Here is an 18,775-nt window from a genome sequence, read left to right as displayed (position 1 = left end):
GAAAACCAGAAAAGAACAGGGCCCAGAATGCTGCCTTGAGGAACTCCAGCCTGGACAGGAAGAGGGGATGAAAGAACTCCATTAAGGGCCACGTGTTGACTGCAACAGGAGAGGATGTCTGCGAGCCATGAGTGGAGATTGCCTTGGATACCTTCAAAAGAGGGTTTGGTGAGCAGGTTGAGATGTCAGACTGTATCAAAAGCTCGTGATATGTCTCTGATCTCATGTTTGGGATTTAGCATGTCCATCCATTGTGAGGAAAGCAGAAGCAGTATGTCCAGAGTAGAGTGACTTGGTCTGAAGCCAAATTGATGGTCGAAAATCAAGCCATTAGATAAGAAGAAGGATTTAATGTCGGAAGCGATGATGGATTCCATAACCTTGCTGATGATTGGGAGAAGGCTGATTGGTCTATAGTTGCAGGGATCTGTTTTTGCACCTTTTTATGGAGAGCAGTAATGTTTGCTGATTTTGAAACAGATGGCAGATGACCTTGAGCAAATGAGAGGGTAAAAGCAAGATGTCTCAAAATGTTATGGACAGATTGGGACACTTGGTAGACAGGTTGGATGTTTGACAAGAACAAATTGTGTGGATTTTGGTGAAGATTCTGATCTGGGAATTTTCTAGATCCTCGTGGAGGATCTCTAGGTCTTTCTCACGTTGTTGTTCTTCATCTTCTTCTTGTGGACTTTTTGTTTCACAGCCTACAGTTTTCATCGGAACTTCCTGAAACTTGGCATATATATGTAGAAATACCCTGCGCAGACAGTAACCATCTCCGATTTTGAAAATTCCTCCGAGAAAAAAAGTTATGACGTCAAAATATCTCCGCTAATGGAAATCGCCTAAAAAATTATCTCCGAAACTAGGCAAGCTTTTTGAATTCTGTTTGCAGGAATCGAACAGGGCATTAGCAGAGATGAATTACCGCACATATGATGCATCACTATGACGTCATATCAATTTTTATGACGTCATTCTTATTTTTTGACATTTTTTTGTTTCACAACCCAGAGTTTTCATCGGATCTTCGTGAAACTTGCCATGTATATGCAGAAAGCCCACGCGCAGGCAGTAACCATCTCCGATTTTGGAAATTCTTCCTAGATAAAAAGTTGACGTCATAATATCGCCGCTAATGGAAATCGCCTATACCATTATCTCCGATACTAGGCAAGCTGTTTGAATTTTGTTTGCGGGAATCAAGCCGGGCATTAGCACAGATAATTTATCACATTGACGTCATATTCGTTTTTATGACGTCACCATTAAGAGGACGAGGATCTTAGCTCATTTGAGCTTGTTTAACTTAATTGATTCCGAAGCATTGAGAGTTGAGGCCGAAAACGATATACATAGCACGATAGTTCAAAAATGTTGCTGGTTGTGACAAAACGTGGTGGATAAGTTGGGTCTGTCTCAAGAACAAGCCGATTAGATTTTGGTTAAGGTCCTGATGCAGATCTGGCCTATCAGTGGGATACAAAACAAACTGTTCAGCCTGGTGGAGGTGGTGTGTGATCTTCCCAGTGCCATTCTTGTTTTCTATGATTAGTGTGCAAAATTTGGTGGTGATTGGTCCAGGGACGTGGAATTTCATATAAAAATCGGTTTAATGCATTAATTGGTTCAACGTATTACTTGTACTGTCTGAAAAAACAAAAAACAGTTTAAATATATGGTATAAACAAATCTTGTATCAGCAGTTAAAACCGTGTCTTGGGATTTATGACTCACCCTGTAGATATGCATGTGCGTGCGCAGTATATCTGTATGTTCTGACTTCATGGTATATTTAAAAATATAAAACAATGACATTGCTTGGCCTACCGCGAGTACTGTATCTCATTTTCTTGTTTGTTGAACTTTATGAACGAACCTTGTAAGTTATCGTATGATTGAAGGAAAAGTATAATAACTAAGTTTAAGACTCCGTAGTCATACCTGTACACTTTGGATGCTTGTTTTTGACAGAAGTGCCACTGATCGGTCTCCCATCTGGCCTGACACACCAACAGTAACTCGTGTAACTGTGGCATTGAACCTGTAATAGAAACATGTACTGTATTTACGTTGAACTTGTCCAACTCTAACCATCGACCAAAATATTCCAACTTGCACAAGGAATGACATGGTGCAATGCGTGTCAATGTATAAAAAGTTGAGATTGTTGTTTCAGCAACTCACTTGAATGATATTATCTGGTCCAACACTTTGCAGACCTCAGGATGACAAGCTGAGTCAACCCACCTGGTGTTATTTAACGGAAGGACAGGGACTCTAACTCAAGAACCTAAGATCTTAAAGCAGGCACCTTAACTTTTAAACCAACATCAGGCTTTTCTGTGTCATAAAAAGCTGTTTATGAAAAAAGTTTTGACTTATGAATGCTAAATTTCATCAATTCAGTTACCTTAAATTTCAAAGGTATGATTGTATGCTTGGACGATTAATTGAGATTTATGCTAACAAATTAATTTGTTCAGGTGAATTACAACCCTCTTTACTCAGAAGTTTTTATTATTATTATTTTATTTTTTTTGCATAAAGGTTTTTAGCTTATCTGGAATTGGAATTCCAGATAAGGTACAATATTGTTATCGTGCACCGTCCGTCCGTCTGTCCGTCTCCTATTTCGACTTCTCCGGCCAAAACACTGGGCCGATCCGACTGAAATTTGGCAGCAACATTCTGATCCTGACTGGTAACGGGGATTGCAAAGCTCGGTCCAGTCACGTGACCTCAATGAGGTCAAAATGATGGACTTGGTAAATTCCTTCAAAAATCTTCTCAGACCCACCAGTCAGAATGCTACTAGATTTGGATTACATTAGGACAGGGGTCGTGATGTTAAGTTGTGGAGGTCGCGCCGATCACGTGACCGGAAGTGTGTCAAAATGGCTGACTTTGTAAATTTTTGGGGAAATTGTATAAAATTCCTTCAAAATTATTCTTCTCCAGACCTAACAGTTGGAATGCTACCACATTTGGGTTACAACATTAGGCCAAGGCCCAGATAAGCTACAGGTCCAGTAGTCCTATTTTTTTCAAATGGAAAGTGAAAACTTTGAAAAGGTCAGATCGAGTAATCAGCCGTCTATTTATTACTCATGCCAGAGAGTGGGGTGGGGCATTCTGTCTGGTGCTGAGATGCTATTACAGTGCCTTCAGAACATATTCACACCCCTTGACTTTGTCACATTTTGTTGTGCTACAGCTTAAACTTAAAATGGATTAAATTAAAAAATGTTGTCACTGATCTACATAAAATTCCCCATAATGATAAAGTGAAAACATGTTTTTGGAAATTTTTAACAAATTCATTAAAAACGAAAAGCTGAAATGTCTTGTGCCAATAAGTATTCAACCCTCCTGAGTCAACACTTTGTAGAAACACCTTTGGCAGTGATTATAGCTTCGAGGCTTCTTGGGCATATCTGTATCAGCTTTGCACATCTGGATTTGGGGATTTTCTCCCATTCTCCCTTGCAGATTTGCTCAAGCTCTGTCAAGTTGGATGGGGAGTGTCAGTGAACAGGTATCTTTAAGTCTTTCCACAGATTCTCAATGGGATTCAAGTCTGGGCTTTGTCTGGGCCACTGAAGGACATTAACATTGTTGTTCTGAAGCCATTCCAGTGTTGCTTTGGCTGTATACTTGGTGTCATTGTCCTGTTGGAACGTAAATCTTCTCCGCAGTCTCAAGTCTTTTGCACTCTGAAGCAGGTTATCCTCAAGGATTTGCCTGTATTTGACAGCATTCATTATCTCTTTCCTTACAAGTCTCCCAGTTCCTGCTGCTGAAAAACATCCCCATAGCACGATGCTGCCACCACCATGTTTCACGGGAAGGATGTTGTTAGATGGGTGATGAGCTGTGCTCGGTCTCTGCCAGATGTAGTGCTTTGCATTCAGGGCACAGAGTTCAATTTTCATCTCATCAGACCACAGAATGTTTTCCCTCATGCTCCCAGAGGCTTTCACGTGCCTTTTTGCAAACTCCATGAGTGGTGTTATGTACCTTTTTTCTCAGGAGTGGCTTCCGTCTGGCCACTCTCCCATGAAGCCGAGATTTGTGAAGTGTTGCAGAGATTGTTGTCCTTCCAGCAAGTTCTCCCATCCCAGCCAAGGAACTCTGTAGTTCTATCAGAGTGGTCATTGGGTTCTTCTTCACCTCCCTGACCAAAGCTCCTTCTTGCCCAGTTGCTCAGTTTGGTCAGACGGCCAGCTCTAAGAAGAGTCTCGGTTGTTCCATATCCTTTCCATTTCCTAGTGATGGAGCTGACTGTGCTCTTGGAAATTTTCAACACTCTAGAAATTATTTTGTACCCTTCCGCACATCTATGTCTCCTCAAATTCTATCTCAGAGTTCTACGGACAGTTCCTTGGACTTCATGATGGAGTTTCTGCTCTGACTTGCACTGTCAACTGTCGGATATTATATAGAAAGGTGTGTTTCTTTCTAAATCATGTCCAATCAATTGAATTGGCCACAGGTGTACTCCAATCAAGTTGTAGAGACATTTCAAGGATGATCAAAGGAAATTGGATTCACCTGAGCTCAATTTCGAGTGTCAAAGCAAAGGCGTTGAATACTTATTGATGCAAGGCATTTCAGCTTTTCATTTTTAATTAATTTCTAAAAATTTTCAAAAGTTCCTGAGGACTCAAAAGTCCAAAAAGTGCCAGAGGACCCAAAAGTCCCAAAAGGTTTGAGGACCCAAAAGTTCCCAAGAACAAGTGACAAAAAGTCCCCAAGGACCCAAAAGTCACAAAAAGTCTCCAAGGACCCAAAAGTAGCAAGAAGTTTCTGAAGACCCAAAAGTTCCTGAGGACCCAAAAGTCCCAAAAAGTCCCCGAGGACCCAAAAGGCCCAACAATTTCTCAAAGATCCAAAAGTCCCAAAAGTCACTGAGGACACAAAAGTCCCAAAAAGTTCCCAAGGAGCCCAAAAGACCCAAAAATTCCTGAGGACTCAAAAGTCCCCAAGGACCCAAAAGTCCCAAAAAGTTCCTGAGGACCCAAAAGTCCTCAAGGACCCAAAAACTCCAAAAGTCATCCTTAATATAACAAACAAACAACAAAACGATGGTCATTAATTTTTTTTTTTAATCATAATCATGCATCAACAACATTGATAGAATCACAAGCTGGTCAAACACTTGAAATACGTCTTTCAGTCCAGACAAATCTCATGATCTCTCTCTCAGAAAGAACCATCTGGCAAATCGTCCCATGTACCTTCGTAACAACTCTCCCCTCTGGGGTGGTACCCCTGCCACAAACTTTGCTCAGTTTGACGTTGTGAAGACCAGAGCCTTCAATATCACTGGAATCTCCCACGATGAAACTGGGTCTATGGGCATATCACCCTCCCATCGCAGACAGGTCAGTGATCTCTCTGCCTTCTTCCACCTCCTTTCTGGTCTTGCACCCTCTGCTCTTTCCATGCTTTGTTAACCACCATCTCAAATCATCCCCCATCCAAAACCTTGATTTTCTTTCTACACCTCTTAACCCTCCCCAAGTGCACTTCTTTCCAACTTTCCAGTTTTTCTTTCCTGGAACTTTGCTTCTCTATCCATCTTTTCCACCCCATGTGTCCTCCCCTCGGCCTTTTTCCTCCCCACATCCCTTATTGTCCAAGTGTCCATCTGTATTGCCTCTCAACCTGCTGTTGGTGTGTTTTCCCCCTCTTTATGTTGTTCCTTTTGTTATGTTACGTCCTACTCCGTTCAATCTCCTCGTTCCTCCGTGAACCTCGACTTTGTATATATATTTTTTAAAAACCACAAACAGCAAACCATCCCCATTCCACTCTTCAGATTACTTCCTAAAATCAGAAACCTCACCTCCTTATAGGTACCATCTTGATTGCATTCTGGGATGAAGACACCATCTTGAGGCTTACGGGCCCGCTTTTGAGCCTGATTCCTCCCCGTCTGGCATCGTGACACTGGTAGACATGAGGCCAAAAAAAAATTACAACATGTTTCATTCTCCTGGTGATTTTGTCACGCTATGACTGTTGAAAAATGTGCATAAAAATCAAGAGCATGGTGATGTTTTGTTCATCTTAGTCATAGTAGTATAACCTGTGCTGTTTAAGATCCATACTTCCTTATGATATAAGGAAGCCTGATGTTGGCTGAAGATCTTAGGATCTTAAGATTGAGCCCCAGTGGTTCTGTTAAATAACATCAGGTGGGTTGACTCAGCCTGTCATCCTTCCGAGGTCGGCAAAATGAGAACCAGTTTAGTGTAAACAGGGGGCACTGCATCAGCGGCACAGCTGTGCTCCGAGCAATGATGCAAACAGCAGCCACAGGTTGCATATGAAATATAATAATAATAATGTATGTGTGTGTGTGTGTGTGTGTGTGTGTGTGTGTGTGTGTGTGTGTGTGTGTGTGTGTGTGTGTGTGTGTGTGTGTGTGTGTGTGTGTCGTTGGCTGCTATCTCAACATGAGGGTGGGTATCAGGAGATGGAACTGAGACTGACGTGGTCTCAAAGTGTCCACCTATGTCATTGGTTGTCATCTCCATATTCCTTATGCAGGTTTCGGAACCTCGAATGGAGGCCTCCGAGGTCCCAATGTGTGTGTGTGTGTGTGTGTGTGTGTGTGTGTGTGTGTGTGTGTGTGTGTGTGTGTGTGTGTGTGTGTGTGTGTGTGTGTGTGTGTGTGTGTGTGTGTGTGTGTGTGTGTGTGTGTGTGTGTGTGTGTGTGTGTGTGTGTGTGTGTATGCAAGTTTCTGGTGTTGGCTGCTATCTCTACACATGGGTGGGTTTCAAGAGGTGGAACGGAAACTTTCCCCAAGTATTGCTTTTCCCAGGGAGTTAAGCAATATAATCGTTGATCTTACATAATTGCTTGACAAAAGAGAATTCGAGGACGATCAATACTTTTTAGTGTTATTGTTTTATCTAACTTACTCCCCTCTACATTTTGGAAGGAGGCCCTAGTGTTGGCTCACCGGTTAAGGTGGCTGGCTTAAGATCCTCGGGTCTGGAGTTTCACTAGCCTGTTGCATTAGTCAGAACAATCAACTGTGTATCATCCAAGGGATTTGCCTCGTAATTCAATGCTTTTCATTATATCGTTTTGATGGTCAGATTTTATATCCTGAGAAGTCCTTCAGTCTGGGTCATAAAGCCCCCGATCTCGTTTGCCTTTAGCTTGTGAATATTAAAGATCACATGATATCGTTTGAAAAAGAGTAGGCCATTGTGTGCCAGCACCCTAACCCAATTCCCTACTCGGGATCATTTCTGTCGTTAACACCACCTGTAATAGGTGTGAGTGTTAGGGCACTGGTATCAAATGACCTTTAACTGGGACTTCATTATCTTGTGATATTCCACACCTGTTGCGATTAGGTACAGAATGAAAGGTTCAACTATGAGAGTCTTCACTGTAATCAAAAGACCACCTTTCATATAATTTGGATCATGTTATAGCACGAGAACAGCGGTCAGTGGTGATTTCTTGTAAAACTCGTAAATTAATGGAGAAAGACATTACCGAAGTTGAAATAACTGCGGTGTTATTGAGACATATTTTGTAAGAGACACCCATAAACTCAGTTTGTGCAGAAAGTGAAATCATGCCTGAAACTTAAAGCCCCTTTTGCTGTGCAGCCCCTACACATGGCATTTTCACCATGTCTGCAAAACTCAGACTCAATAAAACCCTTGTGTACTTGACCTTGCTTAGCATTGAAGTTTTTTCGAGTAACCTTTAAATGCAGCACTGTGTCGGCTACCGCAATTTCAGCACTTAAGGGGATCCTCATTGCAGGGCACGTCAAACATGCGGCCTTCTCTACACCTTGGCCAACAACTACGTCCCAGTCAATCATGATGGTAAATATTTGAGACCTAAAGCAGCTGATGAAGAGGAATCCAATGATGAAGTATAAAGCTAACATTTCGCTGATCTAATTTTAACAAGTACAAGGAAGATCAAATTGAACATAACAATAGTGAGTTGATCATTTTCATCTTGTAAGGAAACAAATCAATGGACAAAGACCACCCTGAGACTGGAAAGCTTCATATTTAAAGAATCCTACAAGAACTACTAGTGGATCACCAGCCATAAAATGCACTATAAGAATCCTAAAATGACTAATAATAATAAAATGACTCACAAAAGGACTAATGATAATGACTAAAATGATATTAAATAAGGAACGAAATAAGGTATGATAAAATGATATTAAATAAGAAACTCGGTAGAGCGCATACCTCCGCCACGTAATGCCTGATCCCCGAGAACATATGAGGCCCAATACATTTTTAAGATATCAAGCTATATATCATTCTTGGCCATGTCTCTCAATGGTGAAGAATCACTTTAAAAATTCTAGTAGTTGGATCCAGATCCGGATCTTCACCAAAATATAATCAGATCGTCTATCTCACTCCGAACCTGTCCACAAAATTTTTCATCCGGATCCGTCCACAACTTTTTCAGATATCCTGTACACAGACAGACAGACAGACAGACAGACAGACAGACAGAAAGGGGTAAAAACATAACCTCATTCACCTTCGGTGGTGGAGGTAATGAAACTTCTGTTCCAGTACTTCAGCAGTATATAAAGAACTATAAAATAAAATAAAAATAACTGCTGACTCACTACATGAACAGAGCACTACTTCCTTTTGGGGGTTTAAAATAATGGCAGAGAAAATTCTTTCAAAATAAGAAATTTTGAAACATTTTAGGATTGTTTATAGTGTAAAAGGTAATTATTACCCACGTTCCAACAAGAACTTGAAAATAACGACAGAATTCGGATGCGTCAGCAGCCATAAATGATCTGCTCAAAAAAATTCTGCGAATAACCTACACATTCATCACATCAGCAGAGAAGGCACGATAATAATTCCATTATATATATATATATATATATATCGGATACATCACTAACCATATGTAGTGATGATCCGTTCCATTCATTTTTTGGATTGTCCAGATGAAGTGACAATATGCTTTTAAAAATCAACTTGTTCTGTTGCTGAATGCAAATTGGACTCGTGGAAATATGGGAATGAGACAAATATCCATGGATGAGAGGTGTTGGGTTCATACCACTTCCTGTTAGTACATTCTTGTATCCATCCATCCATCCATCCATCCATCCATCCATTGGGACCTTGCTCTGTGTTGGTGTTGAGCGTTGCGTTGGTGCTGCCTAAGCAGTCTCCTTGGCTATTGCACACAACCCTGGACGGGTCACCACTCCGACACAGTATACCAACAAGCTGGCACTCATTTTGCCGACCTCGGAAGGATGACAGGCAGAGTCAACCCCACCTGGTATTAATTTAACAGCCAAGTGGGAGTTGAACTCAGGATCCTCAGATCCCAAGCCTACCAACCTAATCATTAAGCCAACACCAGACATATTCTCGTATCAGCCGTCGATATTACACATGCACGCATGCACGCACGCACGCACGCACGCACGCACGCACGCACGCACGCACGCACGCACACACACACACACACACACACACACACGCTTCAATTTTTAGCAAGAGATGCAAAAATCGATTGTGATAACCTTCACCTTCAAAAGTGAGTGGAGGTGATGTTTTTGCCACTGTTTATCTGTCTGTTTGTTTGTCTGTGAACAGGATATCTCTAAAAATTGTCGATGGATTTGTATGAAATTTGGTGGATCGGTTGGGTTTGTGACAAGGGCGAAATGATTCGATTTCAGTGAAGATCTGGATCTGGATACAAGAACTTTCTTTTAACTTTTATAAGTGATTCTTTAGCATTGAGAGATGGGGCTGTAAAGCATGATGTTTCAAAAAGTTGTGGATGAGTTATGACAAAACGAGGTGGATGATTTGGGTAGGTGACAAGAACGAGGCAATTCGACTTTGGTTCAGATCAATGCGAGTAAATTCGAAGATCAAGTCAATTTGATCGAGATCTGGCCTTATCAGTGGGATACAAAACGTCAACTGTTCAGCCTGGCAGAGGTATGTTCTCTACTGAATGCCGTTGTAGTTTCTCTTATGGCCCCAGAATCAAACAAACAACATATTTATAACAGCCCTCACACCTCCCAAAGCTCTGTCCTCTCCCCCCCCCCAACCCCTCCCAATATGATTAATAGTAAATATCATTTTAAACTTACCCTGTACCTGCACAAGCCCCAGATATGTCCATCCCATTGGCGTTCAGGAAACCTAATTTCCAGATATTCAGTCCATTCACTGTTAGCGATCAGTCAGTGGGTTTGTGTAACACACGTCCTACCACTCGGGCCTTGCACCGACCCACATGATCGGGAGTTTGTACAAGAGCGTGCCCGTTTGGCGAGCTTTGAAAGTCCTCCAAGTCTTTCATTGTGCGGAGGCACAGCCCTTTTTCTCAGGTACCTTTTCAAGTATTTTCCACTTCGTTCAGAAGCTTGGTGAGCCATTCCAAAGTAACATTCCTTATCCCCAGATGCATAATGCATTTTATTTCGCCCCAAACATGCCAGTTTCCTGCAGTTCCTGCACACTGAGCACTTTGGGGTGGATCACCTCATTTTGAAATTGCCATATCAGAATACTGGTCAGAAAAGAATAATGGAATGTGGAACATGGTTGATAATGTTCTGAGAAGAATGGAAATGCCAGGATTGTGATTCTTGGAATTAAAGCACTTTGAATTCCAAAAATCACAATCGTGGCATTTCCTTTCTTCTCACAAACACATCCTAGCCCACTTGAACAAGTTTGGCTGCATCTACCTCTCCATAACTACACAATAAGTGTCTATGTGGAGCACCGTCCACCCAATGATGACGACTCTCTGTATACCTCTATTTTAGATTCTCGTGCAATAAGGGGAAATGCCATAATTCTGTATTTGCCTCCAAATCCCATGTACCCAACCCATCCCATTCTTTCACCGTATTACCCCCCCCTCCCCCCTCATACGCACTGGTTACGCGACTTTGTGTCGGTCTCATCTGAAAAGTTGGAAATTCTGCCTGGGCTCATTCTCACTTAAGTGATGGGACCAAATGGCAGCATTGCCCTTGTTTTCATATCTATCTTGCTTCTCCAGTGTCTGTTCTATTCAGCCTTTCTGTTTTTGGTCACATCCCATCTGCAGGGAAGTCGGCCAGCACATATCACAAAAATAGGACCACTGGACCTGTAACTTATCTCGGTCCTGGCCTAATGTTGTAACCAAAATTTGGTAGCATTCTGACTGGTGGGTCTGGAGAAGAAGATTTTTGAAGGCATTTACCAAGTCGGCCATTTTGACCTACTTAAAGTCATGTGACCGGAACGAGCTTTGCAATTCCTGTTACCACCGCTCTAATAGGCAGCCGGCAGCTATGTCACTCCCTACCGATGTTGACCTAATTATATGCTGGTCTGACGAATGAAATCTATGTCTTTCAGTTCTAGAAAATCTCAGTCTTACAATGCAGTCACTCCAGAAGGACGGTCAAACGTTAACCGACCTATCTATTTCCATGGTCAGCCACTGAAAAGTTCATTCTCTTAAATTTGTACGTCTCACCATCAACCATGACCTCTCCTGAATCAGCCATATCACAAAGCCGTCCTCCAAAGTCAGCCCTGACTGGGAATCCTCCATCATTCCAAGTCTTTATTTGAAAAAAAAAACAAAAATCAGGTTCACAATTGTAAATGTGTCATAATTTATTTGGTCATCCTGTACAAAGAAAAGGTTTTTCTTCATTTTGTCACAGATACATACCATCATTTTGTGAGCTGTTGGGGGAACTGTGGTGCTTTAGGTACCCTCTAGCAGCTGTTCTTGGATAATGATATTAAAGCCAACATATTGCCACTTGCATCACAACACTGCAAGTGCCAATGTGTTGGTACTTAATATTCGTTTAACCATACATGGCCACTACCTTGAAGTGGAGGCCACGAGTACACCATGAACCAGAGGCACGGGGCGTGTTAATGACCCACTGAAGGCAGGTTGTCAGACAATCAACCATTTTCTGCCTTTGTGCATTCCTTGCCCCATCCTCTGGCTCTGCCACTGCTCTTACAGGAAGAACACGTTCACCTGACAATCTCCTCTCAATTTCCATCCACATATCCTGACCGTCCAGTCCCCATCATAATTTATATTCGTTTATCCCTCTTTTTCCCCAACCTTGTAATATCCTTCAAAACTCCACGAACTTATGCTCTTCTTTAGCCTTTTACACTTATCACTCATGGGCATCTTCAGTCAAATCCGGTCATCTCTGTGTCATCTTTTATTCTAATACCTTGATGTTTGTCAGTTGTTTAAGTAGTCTGCTGTCCACTTAAACCTGACTTGAGGCTGTTGCCTTTCATCTCTCAGCTCAGCCATGAGTCTTGATCCATGCAATGTATCTTTTTAACGTTTCAACTGCCGTGATAAAGCAATCAATTCACATTGCCATACCTTGTAAATGAGCTGGCAGGACGACTCAGAGAAGCTGCACTCAAACTTTGAGCTGTCTCATCTGGGTTTTATTCCTGGCTTGACGATAAACTGTCACCCTGTTGATTCACAAGCAGGCCATTGCACCAGAGTGCATCATCATAAGGATGTTAAGCTGGGTGTCCTCTGCCAGTATTGCTTGTTTGTGAGCATTAAATATTCCACAGTGTCTTTCACAAAGAGAAGGCAGGTTATTGCCGGCACCCTGAACAAGTTACAAATTCCTTCGTTAACCTGAAGGTGGAACTTGCTGCCCTCCCACAAAGTATGCAACCAGCATATTTTGCAACCGCATTGCACATGAATAAACAAAGGAAGGAACTTTATACTTCAGGCTAACTTCATGATCTGATCATAGGTGAAGAGGAGGTTGGGTGGGGGGAAGGCAGTCAAAGATATAAATAAGGCCATAGCCAGTTTTACAATCACGGGAAGGATTTATTAACCTTTTCCTGTATTAAGGTCAACAGTGTTGTCCAATTTACTGGTTACACTGGATAACAATCTCCCGCCCGGTGTTCCCTCTAATCTGAAACTGCTTCAGATCCAGGCCGTATAAAGGTGTCATGGTGGCGTCACCAAACCTCAGTGACCAGACTGCAACATGGGTGCTGGGGATGAGCTATATCCCCATCAGTTGTCAGGGCTTCAGTGTATACTTATGCCAAATTGGTCAAAATCCCATCACTGTTTCACAAGTTAACATGGTGACATAATTTTTACCTAACATGACCTCTAACCCTTGATTTTCGACCTATTGACTCCAAAATCCAAGCAGTTCATCATTACATCATTATGGATGTTCGAACCAAGATTGAACAAACTCCGCTACACGATTCGGCAGATATCGCGATAAAGAGATTTAACATGGATGGACACACATACGTACGTATGTACGTATGTACACACATAAGTACGTACGGACGGACGGACAACCCGAAAACATAATGCTTCCGGTGACTTTGTCAATCAAGGCATAAATATAACGAGATGTAGCATGGACGTAAGTACGGACAGCGGACAAACTGAAAAGATAATGCCTCCAGCGATTTTGTCAAGTGGCATAAAAATAATGAGATTTAGCAAGGACGTACATTTATACGTACGTAATTAGGGATGTACCAACCTACATATGTAAGTACGTATGCGCATAAATGCGTACTAACGGATGGACAAGCCGAAAATATCATGCCTCCAGCTACTTCGTCAACTGCGATAAATAAATCATTCACAACCTCGTCAACCAATGGAAAAAGTTGTGGGGCCAAAAATGTGACAAAAATATTTGTCACCCTCGCCGAAGGAGAGGGTATTGCATTTGGGTCCGTTTGTTTGTTTGTTTGTTTGTTTGTCTGCACAACTTTGGTATTTTTCTCTGCAACTACTTGTTGGACGACTCATGCATAACGTTTTAATTATAATGACGTCATAGGTCACGTGGTGTGGCAGCCATATTGGAAAAACAGAAAAACTTTGGAAACTATCTGAAACTGCACCAAGGAAAAAATTGAAACTTGGCCCATGGCAAGTACTCCTCATGGAGAAAGAGTGTGATTTTTTTTAATGACGTCATAGGTGCCTCTGTTATGACATCATGTGCCTCTGTTATGACATCATGTTATGACAGGTGCCTCTGTTATGACATTGCATATGTAGAACGCTGCATCCGATCAGTATGAAAAATTTTGAGGGTCATCTTGGGATAAAATGGTCCACAAAATTTTTTTGATTATGTCATCAGTCACATGATTCGGCAGCCATATTGCTTTTTTGGGCTTTTTTTTAAACCTTCAAAAATCTTCCCTGAAATGGCTGAACCGGTCATCAATGCCACCAGCATTAATAAAGTCGCAGTTCTAATTATGTCATTACTTACATTACACACCTGTACACAAACGCCACACAAAACGAGTCCTGGCACGGGTCTGCAATCTCAGATTGCTCTTTTTCTTCTTGTTAGTTTGCTATCTACACTCCGTACACAACTACAGCCGTACATCCATGATGACATTTGGGATATGCATTTTATACAATTTAAAAAAATGTGCTGGTTCATTCCTTTTTCTTTCACCTGATGCAATCATACTATATACTATATAGCATTTGAGAAGCGTTTTCTTTTTTGTGTGTTTGACTTCTATGCACTCCTGAACCACTGTATGGAATGACTTGAAAACTGGTGGCTGTACTCAGCATGTGCTCGTGAAGGTTTTTGGTGGTTAAAAACACTCAGTCATGAGGGTTCAGGGTGGAGGAAGCACCCCAATTCTCTCTATGTAAATGTGTATCGTATCGGTGCTGCTCCCGGTGGGGATGGATATTACAAATCATCCTCTCTCATTCTGGGCGAATCAACACATCCATATACAAGACTCCAAGACAATAGGCCAATCGGACCATTGAATCTGTCGTATTCATATCCGAAGATATCTTTGACTCACTTAATAGAGCCCTTTAACTTATTCTCTTAACTTACTCATATGTTGTACAACACAGAATATCCCGTTTCTGCTCGTCTTCATTTATACATGTCTGTTCTTACAAAAATCACTTTTATGACACCACCTGATATATTCAATATATAAAGCTGATTCTAACCACTGATTCACTGACTGACTGATATTAAAGGTCGGTACCTTCCGGGTGACGTAGAAAGCTGTAATTTTGCGTGCCGATGGACATAGAAGCCGGTACACCGGGAAAAAAATCACAGAATCGTTGGAAAGCATCCGTAAATGAACATATAAATAAATGAAACATCAAATGCAGGTGAGTGACCCGAGACAATGGGGAAGCACGGTTCGTTTTTGCTAACAATGTGTAAGCATACCCCACAAGTATTCAATATACTGTAGATGACATAACATTCCCTTTAAAGGAAAGTGTGCTCCACTATGTAGCAGCAATCCCAGCACCACACCAGAACGAAGGTTTCAAATGGATTAGATGTTGATGGAAAACAAACCCATAACCACACTGCTGAAAGATGACAACCGAAAACATTGATCGATTCTACCTCTAACCACTCACTGAAAATCAACACAAACTCTCCAGGACGGTCATTAAACCCCAAAAGCAAAACCATCAGATCAGATTGGACATTTTTTGAATTGACCAGATCTCCAACATGACCATACAAACTCTAACATGATCCACAGTCAGGTGTGAACTGCATCATTTCTGCTGTGCCAAGTCCTCTCAGGTCAACTCTCAACTGTGAATAGGATGTTATACACGGCTCTCAGAGACGTGTCGGTCGCCCCAATGTTTCCTTTGTGTTCGAACAGTAATGCTTTCAATAACAATGATGAGGACGGTGGTATGTTCATGTAAATCATCATAGTGAGCCCTTTAGTTATTAGTGAATGTTAGCATTGCATGCCAAGAGAAGAGTAATCAACTTGTAATATTACAAACATTTACGACACTTATTTGGTTATAAAGTTTGAGACTTATTATTGTGAATGCAGATTTTAATTTGATTTTCTTCATAACAAAAGGTCTTCCATGTTGCAGCAAAAGTATGTTGCAAAATATTTTTGCAGTATTTAGACAAATGGTTAAAAGCACAGAAAAGATCCCCAAAGTTTGCTTGTTTGGACACCACCTACGTGAACACGTCAATGAAAGTCACTAATATAGTTGTTGTTGGGCCAAAGCAAATCTATTGTCAAGACCACCCAGTCGTTGTCGGTTTTTGAATCCATTCCCAATGTTCCTTTGGAAAGCAGCCAGAAAATGCCCAGTAAGAAACCAAAAAGCGATGCATCATGGCTTATTGCCGATCATAATAAGTTTCAGGTGGTCTTAGCATACACAGATAAGTGTGTCCAAGCTCGCAATTTGGAGAAAAACAAACCGTCGGCCTCGCCGCCCTATCTACGTAGTGTCTCTCAACAAGGCACAGACATTTCCAGGAAAAAAATTACAGAAATAAAAAAGAGAGACTGCTCTCCTCGCCTGCTCGCCCACCAACCAATGTTAATTTGTGGCCACGAAGGCGCCCATTTTGCCGTCCTGCCTGGGCCAACCTGGCGTCCCAGAGGCCTCGGCAGTCTCACGGCGTTATAAAGTGTGCTCTGTTCTGTGTCCCTGGCAGTGAATGATTGGGCGGCTCTGAACCATGAGTAGTCAAATATTTATGGAACGCCAGTCTCCTCACAATTATGTATCGGTCTGCCCACACTGCTACTTTTCTGGCTTCACTGGGTGAATTTTTCCCATCATGTTTACATGAAACAACATCTTGTCGAAGCTGTAAACACCGTGACCTGCCAATCCTCTCAAAACACACTATTTTCTACACTCAACGTTGCTACACTTTAATATACCAAAATGCATGGCTTTCCCTGGAGAAGACAGATTGCCTTTATACGTGTCTAACTTAACTCAAAGTGTTGTTTGTTTATGATGCTCATCAACAGGTATGCTATCCTCACATTGGTTAGTGCAAAGGTTTTTATTGAAACGTGCAAATTCCCTTGGATATGAAACAGAATCACAAGCTAAAAAGCACAAGAAAACATAATAAACATTAAAAGTCCATCTGAGTACCTGCGAACAAACATTGCCCAAAACAACACAGCTGATTCTTATCATTATTATTACTCTTTTCTTTTTTTATTGTTTGTCATTCACAACTTTAAAGCACTGCATGAAAAATATAACAAAGCTTACAAAACAATAATGCACAATGACAACGTTTTATTTGCTTCTTCAAATCATAAAGATTCCAGAGCAATTTTCAAAACAATAGGCCATTGTGTGCTGGCACCCTAATCAAGTTATTTTGCTTGAGATTAACTGTTGTAATTAGTACTAAGTGCAGGAGTTGAGATTGTTTGATTTTTGAAATGGTATGTTTCTGATGAGCCCAAACATTGACCTTTGTCTGTTCCTGCACTACCCATCCAGGTTTTTGTCATCTCTGGACTCTGGTGATATTGTGATGATAAGAAACTGCCGAGACAACTTTAAAGAGTGCATCCGATCCGACACCAACAGGACGTAAAGGTAATCGTATTACAAAGACAATTAAAATATACCACATTGATAACCAAGCTGGCTGTTTGGTTGAGTGGATAAAAACTTGTCTACGGTATTTCTCCACTGGCTGGTGTTGCTTTGATTCCCATTGCTGCTTACTCTTGCCAATATTCACTTGGAAAGTATGACGAGTATGCCAAACAACTCAACATGAGTTGAGAAGCCTTCGTCATACAGTCGTCTGAAATAGTCTGGTTAATGTGTTTTTTTTTTTAACTTTAATAACCACTATATATGCCACACGTGAGGGAGAGCACAATGTCAACAACCCATGTTATGAAAAAAAAGGAAACAAATCAAATGGTTAATTCAAAATAGATCTTTTAACAATTAAAGTTCAACGTCTGCTATTTTTGAAATTTTCTTTGTGGTTATGATTCCCAACGAATCATTATTATTTTCCATCCAGTTCCTGCAGCTCCATTGGAGCCTAACAACAGATCTTGAAATGAAGAGGGCAATGGCCGTTGGCCAAAGTTGCCCAAAAGGAGCTTGATTTTGTTCACATGCTATGATCGGTGTAAATTGGTGATGTCATGATGAAAGGTCTAATCACACCTCCACATATTCACATGAAGAAGGAAGCGGTGCAGAAACCTGTGAAAGAAGACCGATAACTTTCTCTGCCATGTTCAACTCGAGGCATTGTGTTTCATAACAAGCCGGATAATCCTAACCAATCCCTTTATGAGATTAGGTTGAATTGCTCAACTTTTGGAATACATTTGGAGTCCTCCACCAATCCTTTTTTCATCCCCAGATGGCCAGTGTACCTCCACAAACCTTTTAGACCAAAAAAGAATGTCACATAGAACATCACAGAGTCAACGCCTCCATCCTCACCAAAGAAGAATGAAATATACTTGAATCTCTCAGAAAATTGGAGGACATTGTCCGCCGGTTTGATGACAAACACAGTGCAACAGTGGTTTGGCCGACCGACCTTTACGAACAAGAAGCCTTCCAGCAAGTTTCAGTCACTGTTTTTAATTCGAAGGTCAACAAAGACCTTATCCTGGCGAACCAAAAGTCTGTCAAAAATGCAAAAATTTGATTTCCAAACAGGAGCTTTCAGCTATCGTTTGCAATCTCATCGTCACCACCTCCAAGATAGTCCCACATTTAGTTTTTACCGAAGATCCACAAGGCCAACAAAAATGAGCCGCCCTCTCAAAGTGGGTCCAACAGTATACATTCACCTGTGAAAGGTCGACACTGTCTAGGTTCTTCGGGTTCTATCACCGTACT

At 41.4% G+C, this 18,775-nt stretch overlaps 1 protein-coding gene and 1 long non-coding RNA gene across 2 annotated transcripts in view; one reads left to right on the top strand and one right to left on the bottom strand.

Moving 5' to 3' along the window:
• Positions 1–18,775, bottom strand: part of LOC147029064 (SPARC-related modular calcium-binding protein 1-like) — a 205,339-nt gene that overhangs the window by 133,835 nt on the left and 52,729 nt on the right. Inside the window, exons 3-4 of the mRNA XM_085879991.1 lie at positions 5,855–5,958; positions 1,948–2,047 (exon numbers count right to left, since the gene is read on the bottom strand). Coding sequence (XP_085736117.1) covers positions 1,948–2,047; positions 5,855–5,958 — 204 coding nt within the window. The remainder of the gene's footprint in view (positions 1–1,947; positions 2,048–5,854; positions 5,959–18,775) is intronic.
• The window catches only part of LOC147029065 (uncharacterized), a 56,427-nt gene continuing 46,624 nt past the window's right edge, over positions 8,973–18,775 (top strand). The window contains exon 1 of the long non-coding RNA XR_015057818.1: positions 8,973–17,494. This is a non-coding gene — a long non-coding RNA (uncharacterized LOC147029065). The remainder of the gene's footprint in view (positions 17,495–18,775) is intronic.

This window comes from Eptatretus burgeri, chromosome 4, assembly GCF_056783735.1.
Source record: "Eptatretus burgeri isolate ZD-2024b chromosome 4, Ebu_testis_v1, whole genome shotgun sequence".
NCBI lineage: Eukaryota > Metazoa > Chordata > Myxini > Myxiniformes > Myxinidae > Eptatretus > Eptatretus burgeri.
The sequence above is the reverse complement of the archived record's forward strand: the minus strand, read 5'-3'. Positions and strand labels throughout refer to the sequence as shown.